At 35.9% G+C, this 16,505-nt stretch overlaps 1 protein-coding gene across 1 annotated transcript; it reads left to right on the top strand.

Moving 5' to 3' along the window:
* Positions 1 to 930: 930 nt before the first annotated feature.
* LOC150075658 (uncharacterized) lies at positions 931 to 15,966 on the top strand. Its single transcript, XM_090388812.1, has 2 exons — positions 931 to 986; positions 14,469 to 15,966. The coding sequence occupies exon 2, from the start codon at positions 14,844 to 14,846 to the stop codon at positions 15,714 to 15,716; it is 873 nt and encodes a 290-aa protein (XP_090244938.1). The 5' UTR covers positions 931 to 986; positions 14,469 to 14,843; the 3' UTR covers positions 15,717 to 15,966.
* The last annotated feature ends 539 nt before the right edge of the window (positions 15,967 to 16,505 follow it).

Raw genomic sequence — 16,505 nt, 5'->3', positions numbered from 1 at the left:
CACCGCAAATGCTGGAGAACACTTGGAGGGAAATTGAATATCGCTTAGACATCTTACATGCCAAGAAAGGCGCGCAAGTTCAAGTGGTTTAGCATTCTGCAGTATTAATTCTATAGCTAATAAAACTTTTTAAGTTACACTTTCATATTCCGTAAGCAGTTTTATTTTGTTGTTTCCGGTTAGAAAATTATAGGCTACGGAAACCCCGACAATAGTAGTAGTAGTAGTGGCGTGTGATGCAAGAAAGCAAGCGTATGAGCTTATGCAGCATCAGCCAAAGAAAAAAAAAAAAAAATGACAAAACAATCCCCTCTAAATATTTGTCCAGTTCCTCCTTAAATTTATTTAACCTATCAACTTCCACAACGACAGATGGAAGTTTGTTCCAGCAATTAACAACCCGATGGCTAAAGGCAAATTTCCGCACATCTATTCTACATCTGTACTTCCTCAATTTCAATTTATGCCCCCTTAGGTTCGTAATCTGAACAAGTGGAAGAATCCCATCAGAATTCAGCGTGCTCAACCCATTCAAGGCCTTATACACCTCAATCAGATCACCTCGCAGGTGCCTAGTCTCCAGCTGCTGCAATTTGCAGAACTTAAGCCTCTCCTTGTAAGAGGATCCCTTCATTCCCCTCACCAATCTTGTTGCCCTTCTCTGTACACGCTTCCTAAAATGAGGCTTGAATGAATCTACATCCTTCCTAAAATAATTTAGAATCACCCTGCATTTGAGCATGAAAAGACTTTGTAGATAAATTTAAACATTTTTATCGTAAAGTTGTTAAGCAGCACTTAAATGCCAAGCTTAAAACTTGTATAATAGTCATAAATACTCATTGAAAATAATGAGTATTTATGACTATTATATATACTCCCTCTAGGTGGCTAGGTTACACTCATTCCACACGTAGTTTTTGAAACTGTGCTGCTGATAATAAATCATAGATAAGTTACTACTAGACGATAGAACAACAGGGTTGGTAAGTGACTTTGTTTGCCATGACTAACATTAATATTACCTTAGCCCTCAAGAATTTTAAAAAATAAGCTTTTTTGTAGATATTTTGTGCATTTACAAAGAGCAATTTCATTTTAAATGCACGTGGAATCGGCTAGTAATGTACAATTATAAAAGTGGGGAAGCAAACCCCAAGAATTAAAAAAGACACGCAATATTGTAGAGTTTTTGCTCAAAGGGCAGTTGGTAAAAATCCAGGTAATCTCCAGATAACGGCGCCGAGAAAAAGAGGAGGGAAAGCAATGACGTATGATAGTAGTGGCATGTGAGCAAGAAAGCAAGTGTATGAACTTATGCAGCATCAGCCAAAAAAAAAAAAAAAAAAAAACCACACCATTCCCTCCAAATGCCTGGCCAGTTCCTCCTTAAATTTATTTAACCTATCAACTTCCACAACGACAGATGGAAGTTTGTTCGAGAAATTAACCACCCGCTGGCTAAAGGCAAATTTCCGCACATCTATGTGCGGAACTCCGCCCGCTCACGTGTCCCCCTCTTCTCAACGACTGCACGTCGCGGATGTCAGTATGTCGGAGATGAAAAACAACAAAATTAACGGCAATGTTTTCGTAGCAACAACTAAAATAAACAATTTATTCGGGAAGACAAAATGTCACGCATTTTGAATATTCACAAAACAGTAATTTTTATTTCAAAACAAGAAACAAAAAGTAACATGACATGCAGCAAACGACCGGTTTTTGGTGAATACCTCCCGAAGTCGTGTAAAAACCGAACCATTTTTCACCAAACACAAATGAAAGTCGATTAAAAACATGACTCCCATTATAATTTTTTTTTTTTTTTCGTCCAACGACCGGTTTTGCTTGAATCCCTCCCGAAGTTGGAAGTTGCGTAAAAAGGTAAACCAAAAACCTAACCATTTTTCTAAACACAAATGAAAGTCAATGATAAACATGACTCCTGTTATTTTTTTTTTGTCCAACGACTGGTTTTTGCTTGAGTCCATCCCGAAGTCGCATAAAAACCTTGAACAATAAAATTGCTTTTGCATAAGCACAAAATGATAATATAGTATTTTTATTTTTAAAAGAACGCAACTGACACAACACTCAACCAACACAATACTACGTTAATGATATGTGAAAACAACACAGACATACAAATAAAACTCACCTCATCAGTCATGGCCTGTAGGCTTGTATAAAAAACACAAAAAAATAAACAAAATAAAATGTGATGGCAACAAAAAACAACCAAACAGTTTACCTACAGGATGGAACAGGATAACGACACATGAACTCAGGACTAAATAAGCAACCAAGTGCCAAGCAGCAGTGGAATATTAACTCTTAATAAGCAGCAACAATCGAACAGCACACACCAGAAACCAGCATGCAAACGAAACCAAACGTGACAAATTTTGCATTTACCAGTGACATCCACCTGAAGCGAAGAGGGGGATGCATTGAGTGGGCAGAGTCACAACCTGTCAATCACTGCTTTCCCCCCCTTCTCACACCAAATTAAAAGGGTGTACCGTTAACTAGAGTACAGCCAAAATCCATGCTGAACATTTATTTTTGTTGTAAAATCCAAAATTCTTTCCTCTCCCACTACACAATCCCTAACCAGAAATGACTCCATATAATGTTTCATGCAAAGTAATTGGAATGTCAGTTTTGGCCAAAATGACCAATTTTATTTTCTTGTAGATATTATTTTCTAATGGCATATGTGGCTGAATTCATCTGTTGAGGGATGGCAACGTCACTGGTTTGAATAATCTGACACTGCAGATTTTTTGTTTGCCTTGCATGCATTTTAATTTGCCCAATGGTTTTTGCAACATTGACAACTTGAAGCACAATTATGCTTAATTCTGAAGCATGATTATGATTCATGAACTTTTGAAGATGATGTTGCCCATTGAAATATTTTGTCATTGTTATAGCTATACAGTCTTCTGGTTTTCTTCTTTCACAGCACCAATAAATATCCTTTGCAGTGTTTGTCTTTTGCCATTAAATATCCATGTGTTAATTTTGTTCCCATTTTGAGATGAAACGATTTCATAAATTTCATTAAATTTGACAACAGGGACAAATTAACACTGATAAGTTTCATCTTGTATATGCTTTTATATAGGTCCACCATCCTGCCTACTGTAATCCTTTTTCAGCAGATTTCTCAAAAGGAAATAACCAAATAAATGGGAACAATGATCTCCCAAAAAGCTATTAATTCCTAGAATTTTTAATTTTTAAATCTAGTATTATAGCAGTCTAGCATTATTATATGGTTGGTATTGTAGCTTATCGGGATTTTTATTTCTTGGTATTAATGGTGTACTATGGCTATCGGGATTTTGGTTTGTTGGGATTCACCCCCTTATCCCATTGTATAAGGTAGTAGCGGAGATGGGAGAAATCCCAGGTGCCGTCTGACACGAACATACCTGTATAAGGTAGTAGTAAGACCACATTGTGAGTGCTGCATACAGGTTTTGAAGCCTCATTTAGGATGGATGTGTATCTGTAGGAATGAATGATGCAGAGAAGACTAACCAGATTAATGAGGGAAACAAAAGGTTGTTACCAAGAAAGGCTTCACTCTGTAACTTTCAGTATGTGTAAACTAGGCACCTGCAAGATCTGATTGAGGCGTTTAAGGCTTTAAATGGATTCAATAAGTTTAATACTAATGGCATCCTTCCTGTTGCTCAGACAACACACACACACATACACATGAGGGGGCATAAATTTAAATTAAGGAATGACAGTTGCAGAATAGATGTGTTGAAATTTGTTACCAGCAGTGTTAGTTGATTGTTGGAACAAATTTTCATGTGGTGCTGGTAAGAGTTAGTAGTTTGAATAAATTTAATGAGTAACTGAACAAATTATTAGAGGGATTTCATAGACTGGCGATGTGCAAAGTGTTTTTTTTTTTTTTGCTGATGCTGTATAAGCTTTCTTCTTTGCATCATTTGCCACTGCTACTACTAATAATTTGTCCAGTCCTCCTTACTTCCACAACACTAGTTTGTAGTGGGAAGTTTCACCAATAATTGTCTTTTTCCTTTTTTACCTTAACTTTCTTAATTTGTGCATTAAGAATTTGTAGATAAAGGAACCACTAGGTGACAGTGATCACATTGTACTGATGTACAATTTACTTAAAGATATAATGACCATCAGGGTTTTTTGCTTTCGGTAAAGGTGACTGCAGTGGTCCCAGACAGTTTTTAAATTCTATACACTGGGACCAACTGATGATGTTACCAACATCAAATTCTAAATGGGAAGCATTCAAGGAATTAATCTTGGAAGGTACTAGGCTTTTCATACTGATTAAGAAATACTGTTCAAGGTTTAGGCCTAATTGGATGTCATATGAACTAATGAGACTTGTCGTGGCAGAAAAGAAAAATTCATGGGATACGTATAAATGACAATATAGAATTTTTTTTTTTTTTTTTATAGAATTATCAGGCCTATGATAGATATAAACTAGTCTGTAATCAAGTCACAAAGGAGGTTAGGGAAGTGAAGGCAGATTACGAGAAATCTTTGACAAAGGATGCTAAGAAAAACAGCAAGGACCCCTTTACTTATATAAACTCTAGAAGGAAGGGAATGAATCAGGTTGGTCCACTTGATATCAATGGTTCGACTGTTGATGATCCTGCTCAGATAGGTGACAAACTTGAGTATTTTGCATCTACATTCATATATTAGAAATTCCGTAGAGAAGTGGAGGCCAGAAGCTTATTAAACTCTAACAGGGAGCTTAATGATTTCGTATTAACTGAGAGCAAAGTGGAGGAGAAATTGTTGAAGTTAAACATAAGAAAGCCACCTGGGGTGGAGGTGCCAAAGGAAGTAAGCAAGCCATTGACCACGTACTGAAGATGTGCAGATGTATCCCCAATTCACAAAGGGGATCAAGGGTGACACGAGTAATTACAGACTTGTTAGTTTAACTTCTGTTCTGGGAAAATAATGGAGTCACTAGTTAAAGAAGTATTGCAGGATCATCTAGACAAGATTGTAGTAATAATTGAGACACAGCATGGGTTTCTTAAGGGAAAGTCTTGGCTGGGAAATTTGATTGGATACTATAATGTGATTACAAAGGAACTGGATGCAAAAAATAATTCTGATATCATATACTTGGATTTCAGGAAAGCTTTTGATACTGTTGCGCATGAAAGACAACTGTACAAATTGGAGCAGTGTGGTATTAAGGGCAAGTTGCTACAATGGATAAAAGGATGGTTGAGTGACAGAAGACAGTGTGTTAATCAGTGGATGCTTCTCTTCAGACCAATGTTATTAGCGGAGTCCCCCAGGGTTCAGTGTTTGGCCCACTGTTGTTTTGTGTATTTATCAATGATATTGATAAAGGTATATCAGGCTTGATGTCCAAGTTTGCAGATGATACAAAGGTTGGTTGACATGGTTGTTAATGACGCTAAAATCTTACTAAAAATCTCACCAAAATTTCTAGATCCTGTTGAAGTATGCTATTGCAACAGGATCTAGAAAAGTTAGCCAGATGGGCTGAGAAGTGGCAACTGAAGTTTAACATTGACAAATGCAAAGTACTGCATATGGGTAGAAGTAACCCAGAGAAACGTACCAACTGTGTGGTACTACGCTTAGGGTAGTAGAGAATGAAAAAGACCTGGGAGTAATTGTGCAATCAGATATGGAGTTTTCTGAACAGTGCAGACAGGCTGCTAGAGCAGGTTATGGGGTATTTTCACTGATATACAGGAATTTTGCTATTATGGAAAATATGATTATCCCTTTGTATAAGGCAATGGTTAAGCCACGCATGTGAGTACTGTATACAGGTCTGGAGGACTCATTTTAGGTAGGATGTAGAGTTGCTAGAACGAGTACTGAGAGTGGCAACAAGACTGGTAAAGTGAACAAAGGGATGTTTTTACGAAGAAAGTCTCCAGAAGCTGCAAATTGCAGCTTCTGGAGACTAGGCATTTGCGAAGTGGCCTGATTGAGGTAAATAAGGCCTTGAGTGGGTTAAGCGAGCTCAATGATAATGGGATTCTTCCTCTTTGCTCAGATTTAGCATTAGCAATCTATTAGCATTTAGTTAGCATTAGCAAAGGCATATGATGCAAGAATGGAAGCTTATATAGCATCAATCAAGAAAAAAAAAAAAAAATCCTTATTTCACCCATTCACTCGCTCCAAATGTTTATCAAGATGGAAGTTTGTTCCAGCAATCAACCTCCTGCTGGCTAAAGACAAACTTCCGCACTTCTATCCTTCAACTGTCTTTCCTCAATTTGAATTTATGCCCTCTCAGGTTATTCTGAGCAAGAGGAAGAATCCCATCAGCATTAGGCATGCTCAAACCATTCAAGGCTTTATACACCTCAATCAGATCACCTCGCAGGTGCCTAGTCTCCAGACACTGTAATTTGCAAAACTTAAGCCTTTCTTTGTAAGAGCAACCCTTTGTTTCATTCACTAATCTTGTTGCCCTTCTCTGTACTCGTTCCAACAGCTCTACATCCTTCTTAAAATGAGGCCTCTAGAATTGTATACAGTACTCAAGATGTGGTCTGACCATTGCCTTATGCAAGGTGATAATCACCTCCTTATCCCTGCTAGAAAAATTCCTGTATATCGTTAACAAGACACCATGAGCTACTGTTGCAGACTGTCTGCACTGCTCAGAAAATTTCATATCTGCCTGCACAATTACCCCCAGGTCCTTTTCATTCTCTACCACTGTCAGTGTGGTACCACAGAGGTGATACATTACTCTGGGATTACTGCTTCCCATATGTAGTACTTTACATTTGTCAATGTTAAACTTCATTTGCCACCTCTCAGCCCATCTGCTCAACTTTTCTAGATCCTGTTGCAGTAGTGTACTGTCATTAGTGTCATTAACAACCCTGCCAACCTTCGTATCATCTGCAAACTTGGACATTAGGCCTGATATATCATCAATATCATTTATAAATACAGAAAACAACAATGGACCCAACACTGAACCCTGAGGGACTCCACTAATAACATTAGTCCACAAAGAGCAGTGTCCATTGATTACCACTCGTTGTCTTCTCCCACTCAACCATCCCTTTATCCATAGCAGCAATTTGCATCCAGTGCCACACTGCTCCAATTTGTGCCGCAGTCTTCCATGTGCAACAGTATCAAAGGCTTTTCTAAGATCCAAATATATGATATCAAAGTTATTCTTTGCATCTCCAGTTCCTTTGTGACTACATCATAGTGTCCAATCAAATTAGTCAGACAAGACTTCCCCCTAACAAACTCATGCTGTGTCCGAGCTATAACTGAAGTCTTGTCTAGATGATACTGCAATGCTTCTTTAACCAGTTTCTCCATTAATTTCCCTCGAACAGAAATTAAACTAAGAGGTCGGTAATTATCTGTCTTCCTTTGATCCTCCTTTGTGGATTGGGATCACATTTTCACAACTCCAGTCCATGGGTACCTCCCTTGAGTCCAGGGAAGCTCTCATAATTATGGTTACGGGTTTGCTTACTTCCTTTGCCGCCTCCTTTAATATAACTGAATAGATTCCATCCACCCCAGGTGCCTTTCTTGTGTTTATCTTCAACAATTTCTCCTCCAATTTACTCTTAGTTATTACAAGATTATCTAGCTTACTGCCAGAGTTGAATAGACCCTTGGCATTCCCCTCCCTGAATAACTCCTCATGTGTGAATGTTGTTGCAAAATATTCATTTAGTTTGTTAGCTACCTGAGCAGGATCATCAACAGTTGAACCATCGATATCAAGGGGGCCAATCTTATTCATCCCCTTCCTTCTAGAGTTTACATAGGTTAAGAACTCTTTGCTGTTTTTCTTTGCATCCTTTGCCAAAGATTTCTCATAATCTGCCTTTACCTGCCTAATCTCCTTTGTGACTTGGTTACAGACTAGCATGTATCCATCATAGGCTTCCATGTCACCCATTAATTTATATGCATCCCATGCATTTTTCTTCATTGCCATATGTCTCATTAATTCATCTGACATCCATTTAGGCTTAAATCTTGAACAATATTTTGTTGTTGGTATGAAAAGCCTAGTAGCTTCCAAGATTAATTCTTTGAATGCTTCCCATTTTGAATTTGCTGTTGGTAACATCATCAGTTGGTTTCACCGTATTAATTTAAATGCTGCCTCAGACCACCGTAGTCACTTTTACGAAAGCAAAAACCCTTCCCTTTACCCTTGATTAGGGTGTCCATACGTCCCAGTTTATGTGAAACTGTTCCGGTGACCTGAAATATTTTTTTGGGGACGTTTAAATGTCCCAGTTTATGTGAAACTGTCCCGGTGACCTGAAATATTTTTTTGGGGACGCTTAAATGTCCCAGTTTCATATCATGAACAATTTTGCACAAATTTATCAATGTTCCTGATAAATTGCACAAATTTATCAATTTATCTTTGTGCACAATAAAAAATTAGTACCAGAGTTCGGAGCATTGTCTTCAATCACGGCAGTTGCAGCCTGTACATCGCCTGTTCACCACCAGTTTGCGGCCACCTCACTATGAACTTTATAATGGTCAAAAAACTTAATCCATATAATCGAGGAGGTGATGTCTAGCATTGATTGGCAGGCCTTCATTTCTCGTGTATGCACGTGCGATGTTACATGTTCAGTTTCATTTCGCGTGACTTTTAGTTTAAGTTCAATGATTTGGATGTTCAGACGTGTGTTTTCTTCCTTTATTTTCGTTGCGTGTGGCTCGATCAGTTTATAGATAAAGATAAGCGAGTTTTTGTGTAATTTTTTTAAATTAGCTTAAGCTGCATAATAAAAAAAAAATGCCTAAACGTAAATGTGTTTTCAAAGAGGACTTCCAGAAAGAATGGAGTTTTATAAAAAAGGGAAGACACGAAAATGAGGCTGAATGCAGAATGTGCTCATGTTTTATCAAAATAAGTCACGGTGGGAGATGTGATATCAAAGATCATGTTAATTCTAAAAAACACGCAATGAAATTTCAAGCAACTGCATTATCATCTAAATTGGAACACTTCTTTGTCAAAGAAAATTCAAATGAACATGACAAGGCTGCCATTGCTGAACTTACGATGGTGTATCATTTAATTAAACATCAGTTGTTTAGAAGTGCTGATTGCTCCTCAAGCCGATTTAAACGTCCTGTTTCTGTCAACTTTTTGATGACTCAAAAATCGCACAATTTTTCTAGTGCACGAATGAAAACAATTGCACTAATAAAGAATATACCGGCTCCTTATTCACTTAACAAAGTTTTAAAAGATGCCAGTAGTACTGAATTCTTTGGAATTTCTGTCGATGCAAGCAACCATAAATCGGAGAAAGTATTTCCATTGTTATTGCAACGAGAAAAATTGTATGCGAGTTAAGCTTCTTAAAATGAATTGTTTATCCGATGAGACATCAGAAACTATTGCCAACTACATCCTTACTTCTCTGAAGGAAAATAACATCCTTAAAGAAAAGTGTATTGTGTTCGGAGCTGACAATACAAATGTTAATTTTGGAGGGATCAACAGAAGAGGCCAATGCAACGTATTTTCTCAACTCCAAAATTTAGTTAATTCCAATATCAAAGATGTCGGATGTATAGTGCACATATTTCATAATTCTGTTCAATTGGGAGCAGGAAGACTAGCCGTTGATGTCGAATTGGTAGTAGCATTAGCATTAGCATTAGTAGAGGCATATGATGCAAGAAAGCAAGCTTATTCAGCATCAGCCAAAAAAAAAAAAAAAAAAAAAAAAACCCACTCCCATTTCACCCCTCCGTTCGTTATAAAAATATTTTCTTACTTTCACACTTATACTGTTCAAACAGAACGTTTAAAGGAATTTTGTGCTACCATTGATATAAAGTATAAAAAAATTACTCTCACTCCAAAACTCGCTGGTTGTCATTATTTCCTGCCATTGAATGCATTTTAAAAATTTTCGAACGTTTAAAATCTTTTTTTTTATCCAAAGAAAAGCCTCCCGTTTTTATTGAGAAATTTTTTAATCATCCATTGGGAGAAGCATATTTGTGGACTGCCCACAGCTTTCTCAGTTTCTTTAATAACCAGATACTAAAAATTGAAAAAGCAAACATAACTATTTTAGAGGTTAAAATTATTGTTGAAGAAACGATTGAGATGTTAGATAATAGAATATCTGATCAATTTCTGCCATTTGAGGCTAGAAAAATTATTCAGTGTGATATAGAAAACCAAAAAGTTCATAAGTTTAAAAAAAAAATCATAGATTTTTATTCAACTATAGATTTTTATTCAACTGCTAAAAATTATTTAGAAAATTGGTCGAAACACCTAGAACAATTCCAGTTCTTAAACTGGATCCTAATGAAAAACATTCTGAAATGGGAGGATATAGCAAATTCTCTGGAATCATTTGAAAAAATTGAAATTTAGTTTGATAAAAATTTATTATATGATCAGTTTGCAGTTTTAAAAAAAATTGCCATAAACGAAATCAAAAATAATGAAGAATGGAATACATTGAGTCGTGTTGAAAAATGGACAACGTTACTTATTAAAAAAATAGAATACCTTGAACAAAAGAGTGAGTTTATTAGATTATGTTCATATTTATTTGCAATTCCAGGTCACAACGCCAGCTGCGAGCGAATATTTTCTTTAATGGAAATACAATGGACCGGTGAGCTTAATAGGGTAGAGATAAGTACAGTTAATGCAATTATTACCTGTGTTTTTAATTTGTGGGACTTAAACTGCACAGATTTTAAGAATAAATTAAAAATAACAAATCTCTGTTAAATGCTGTGAAGAGTTCTGCTAAATATATTAATAAAAAATAGTTTTCATATTTGTTGCATAAATTTTGTTGTTCAAATTTAAGAACTGTATTGTTTTTGTTAATTCTACATTCTGAAAATAAAAATCGGGGGGAAAAAAAGTCTTTTATTAAAAACAAAATTTCGCACATTTTTTTTTACATTATCGCACATTTTTTTTTATTGGGGGGAGGGGGAAAGATTACTCCCCTCCCGATAACAACTCCATAAGATAAGTGTCCCGGTTTTGTGTTCTTCCAAAATAATACTTAACTGCTTATTTTAAAATATTATAAATAGAAGTGGTAAGGTAATTCTGTTAATTAAAATATAAATGCTGAAATCAGCTGATGCAAAATGGCAGTTGCCTCTGTTATTATTAATGCAGTGAAATTAAGTTTCACATGATGCACTTGTTCATAGTGTTATACACTTTACATTAATGCTTCCCAAACTTTTCCTTCATTACCCAAAACCGCTTATTAGCAAGTCCTTTTTACCCAATGTAGGTAAAACACTAACTGCACAGAAAACATATATGACAATTGAAGAGAGATCGGTAAAATTTGGGAAGCAAACAATGTTTGATGCAATATCTTTATTTTTAACATCTCTAAACATTTTAGCAGCCACAAAAAATTTAGTAATTATTCACCATGTATATTTCATCACCCAGGCCCCAGCTAATGAGTATAATGCCACTGCTACATCTTATTTACTATTTCTGCAAAATTGGGAGCAAATGGAGACAGAGCACACCTCACATCCTATTCGGGCTTTAGCAAACAGTTTTGTTTTGTGCTCTTTATGAAGGCAAGAGTGGAAAATCCTACTTCACACGTGTAGGTGCTTGGAAACAGCAATAATTGCATCATGATCTCCCCAACTACCACGGGATATTCATCGTGAATTGTTAACCAGAAAGACTCCGAATGGTCCTTTTTTTCTTCAAATAACATTTTGCACTGACTGCTTGGCCTAAGCTCCATTTTCTCTGCAAAACCATTAACACTATCGGGGATTTCAGTCAAGTCACACAGAAATGGGTTACAATCCAAGGCATCTCCGTAGCCAGGCGGGAAGGAGCAGCAGTGTGTAGCACACGCTTCTTGATTAGACCGGGGTTCGAGCCCGTCACCACCAAATACGGAGGATGCAGAAAGGTCAGGGAATGACCACCGCAAAGCCTGGAGCAATATGGCCTTAGTTGCTAATGCTCCTAAAAAAAAAAAAAAAAAAAAAAAAACAAATAAGTTATAATCCACTGATATCTAGACCTTTCTAGTTCAGGAAAGTATTCCTTGAAACACAAAGATAGTTTTGTTAAGTGGATGATCATGTCATCCTTGATTTTACTGAAATCAACCCTCTCAGCATCCTCCAAGAACAAAGAAAGGGTGGGGAAGGATGCAATTTTATGTTGCTCTGCCTTTTGTAGCCAATACTCGAGCTTTTCTTGAAACGCTGTTATTTTTTTCACTTGCAGAAATCCTATTTTCCTTTTTTCCTCGAAGTTTCAGATTAAGTGCATTCATGTTGGAGAAAAAATCAATTAAATAACTAAGCTGAGCTAACCACTTCATGTTAGAAATTCTTTCAAAGAAACCAAAAACATCTCAGTTTCAGTCCTCAGCTCCCAAAAGCAATTCAGAACATTCCCTCTTGAGAGCTAACAGGTCTCTGCATAGAAAATAAGGTTCTTATGTAATGAATCAGTTTCAGAACACAAGGTTCTGAAGAGTCTCGTGTTTAATATGCATATCTTGATTGAGTTCACTATGGTAATGATGTTTTTCATGACTTCCTCTAGTTCAGGAACAAGACCTTTCATGGCCAGAGTTTGGCCGTGAATCATACAATGCGGTGACGGAATTTTCGGGTTGTGTTGCTTTGCACGAGCTATAAAGCCTGAATGATGACCCAACATTGAGGGAGCACCATCACTGTTAATCCCCACACAGGAATCCCACGTTAAACTTTCTTTGCTAAAAAATGCATGAATAGAGTAGAATATATCAATTCCTTTACAGGTCATTTTCAAAGGCGTGCAGCAAAGATCTTGTTCAGTCGTGGTTTCAAACTTATAACAGACATAGACCATCAACTGCGAGTCATTGGAGACATCCGTGGTTTTGTCCAGTTGAATAGCAAACTTACCACTCTGAATGATATGGCAGAATAAATTCTGCCTTTATGTCTCCGACAATGATTTCAATTTGCCACATAACGGTATTATTGGATAGTGGTACTGCTGCCACTTTTCGTGTTTGGTCAGACCTACACTATTATTTTGTTGATGCGAATAGCAGCTGGTCGGATGAGCGTTTCCCCTATTGTGTGTGGCATCTTTGATTTTGCAATCAGGTAAGTCTCTTCAAAGCTTGCTTTTGCCGCATCCTTCTGATTAATTGCTTTGGAATTCTTGTTAGTAAGTTGCTGCTTCTTTATAATCCCTTCTAAATGTTGAAAATATGATGGAAGCTTGGACAACAATGTTGGGCAGGAGCAGCAGTGCGCAGCACACGCTCCTTGATTAGACCGGGGTTCGAGCCCGTGACCACCAAATACGGAGGATGTGGAAAGGTCAGGGAATGACCACCACATATCCCCGGAGCAATATGGCCTTAGTTGCTAATGCTCCTAAAAACCAAATAACAACAACAATAACAATGTTCGATGTTTCTGCTTCATGTGGTCTTGGAGCTTACTCTTTTTCAATGACTCATTGCATAGAATGGCAGAGCACACAACACATTGTGGTTTCACGACTCCCTTGTCTTTGATATAGGTGGAGCCTAGCTAAATGAAGTCCGGCGCATAAGGACGTTTGGTAGCACTCATTCCGGGTAAGAAAAAAGATGAAAATTAGGATTTGATTATTCATTATATTATTTTAAATAAACTAAAAATAATATAATGAAGATTACCTTTTCCAAATGTGTATGGTATGATTTATAAACACAGCCAGTGCAATGCATACCTCACACTGCCACAGCTAGCAACACACTGCATTTAAAGTTTAGACTAGATGACTAGACTCACTCACTTTAGTTTAGTGGGGGGGGGGGGTTTACATGTAGACGTATTTTGTCAATTCTCCAAGTGCATGCAAGCACGGCAAAAATTATTGAATCTAATAACAAGTGTATGTCATATTTATTAAATAGCAAATAAATATTTGTTAGGCTGTTTTAGAGTATCAGTGTACACTGACTGATCACTTTCTTCAGAGTACCTTTTCTACACTTTTAATGGTAAATTTTAATATGTATTCCAAGGTGTGTCGTTACCCAAAGAAAAACCGCTTTTGCCCAATTTTGGGTAATTTACCCAGGTTTGGGAAGCATTGCTTTACATGGACTTCAGAAACAATCAAAGTGATTGCAAAAAACAAATGTCTACTTGCAGGTGTCTACAAATGTCTACTTCCATTCATTTCTTTAGCTAATGAGGAGCAATTGCTCCATACAACAAGTTATGCACACCACAAATATAGCAGCTAATGCATTTCTGTAATTAAGAAGATCAGTATGAAGATTAGTTTTAATAACTTTTTAAATAATTTATAGGCTATAAGGTATACATGAAAATATACTTGTTTTTCTGTTTTTTTTTTATTATTATTTTTTTTTATTTTGCAGATGATATTCCTTCTAATATCAAGAACAAGTTTTCCTGTATCAAGACTTATCAGAACCTAAAACTAATTTAAAAATAGTTTCCAGAAATAAAAAACTGATATTAAAGTGGATAGCTTTTAAATTTTCATAGAAGATTTGAGAAGCTAAAAAATAACAAAACAAAGCTATATTTATATATTACAAAGTTCTTTCATTGAGATCATTTATCAGTTTAAATCTGTTTTGTTTTTGCTAATTATTTCATAAAGGATGGTAAATGGATGACTAGTATTTAATTTTAAAATATTTCAGTAGTACAAGAAATCATATGATGTAGTTCTCCAGAGAGAGCGAGAGAACACAAGAAAATCTGGATTGAGATTTGTTTCCAAGTGAATGCCTGTAATGGAAAACACATTTGCCAGTAGCTATGAAAATTCATTTTCAATATCAGGCCACCATCCCCTTCATCACATTAAAATTAAAGAAAATGTAAAAACTTATCTATGTGATATTTGTGGTAAGATATTTAAACGATCTCAACTTCTTAAATTGCATTCTAGAATCCATACCAATGAGAAACCATATGCTTGTGAAATATGTGGCCTGACTTTTGCAAAATCAGGAACTCTAAATAGACATAAGAAAATTCATGGTAGTGAAAAAAATATTGTGTGTGAAATCTGTGGTAAGACATATATGAATGCAGGAAATTTAAAAAGGCATATGAGGATTCATACTAAAGAGAAACCTTTTAAATGTGATATATGTGATAAAGCCTTTTCACGCTCAGAACTGCTTAAGAGGCACATAAGAATTCACACTAATGAAAAACCTTTTGTTTGCGAAATATGTGGTAGGGCATTTTTAGATTTGGAATGTTTAAAAAAACACATAAAAGTTCACACAAATGAGAAACCTTTTATTTGTGATATATGCAGTAAAGCATTTGTAGATTCAGAACATTTAAAAAGACATAGAAGAATACATACAAATGAGAGACCTTTTAAATGTGAAATATGTGAAAAGGCATATACTGTCTCAGCAGTACTTAAAAGACATCTAAGGATTCATGCTAATGAGAAACCTTTTATGTGTGAAATGTGCGATAAGGCATTTTTCCGTTCAGAATCACTTAAAAGACATAGAAGAATTCACACTGATGAGAAGCCTTTCATTTGTGAAATATGTGGCAGGACATTTTCAGATTCACGAAATCTTAATAGACATATAGTAAGACTGCATGCTGGAAAAAGTCTTCAGTTTTGAAATAGGCAGCAAAGCATATCCTGAATTAAAGCAACTTAAAAGGCACATCAGGAGTCACAAGAATGAGAAACATTTTCTGCATGAAATATGTAATATGGCATTTTCATATGGAGACCATCTTAAGAAAACAAAGAAATTTGTAATAAAAATTAATCTTTTATGGATATAATATAGGGGAAGAAACTTTGGATTATTGTTAAATTATTCCAAATATCAAAGTACTATAGTATAATAAAATGTTGCAAATGTGGTTATTGAATATAGTTTCTTTTTATATTCCATTACAATCATAAAATGACAAATTGCTAGTTGTAATGAGTTTAGACTCATTTTTTTAAAGCAGCCAGTATAATAGCTCATTTAATACTGGGTGTTTTTTTGTTTTTTTTTTTGCAGTGTACAGATTCAAACATACTTTTGTACAAGGATCATATACATAATCACAGAACAACAGCCAAATCCTGCTCTGTGTAAATCTTGAAATACTTGCTTAATCTGTTTATGGCTAATAGAATATTTTTGCTTATACATGCTGTAGCTTGTTTCCTTTATTAAAGTTGAACTTGGCACTTCTTGGCCTTAGTTGCCCTTGCACCATAAAAAACCAAAATCAATCAATCCCTTTCTTAAAGCAATTTGAAACATAGCCTGATACAGAAGTTAGTGTTAGTATTGATATATTTGGGTTAGTATAGCATAGTACGGTAATACCAGAATACTGTATTATGTAGGAATTGTACAACAGAGAAGAAAGCTAATCAGATCGGACCCTTGTGCACTGGGTGTAAG

This window comes from Mastigoproctus giganteus, chromosome 14 (genome assembly GCF_048544385.1).
Source record: "Mastigoproctus giganteus isolate SK-2022 chromosome 14, ASM4854438v1, whole genome shotgun sequence".
Classification (NCBI taxonomy): domain Eukaryota; kingdom Metazoa; phylum Arthropoda; class Arachnida; order Uropygi; family Thelyphonidae; genus Mastigoproctus; species Mastigoproctus giganteus.
Note: the sequence above shows the minus strand (reverse complement) of the source record. Positions and strands in the feature narration are given on the sequence as shown.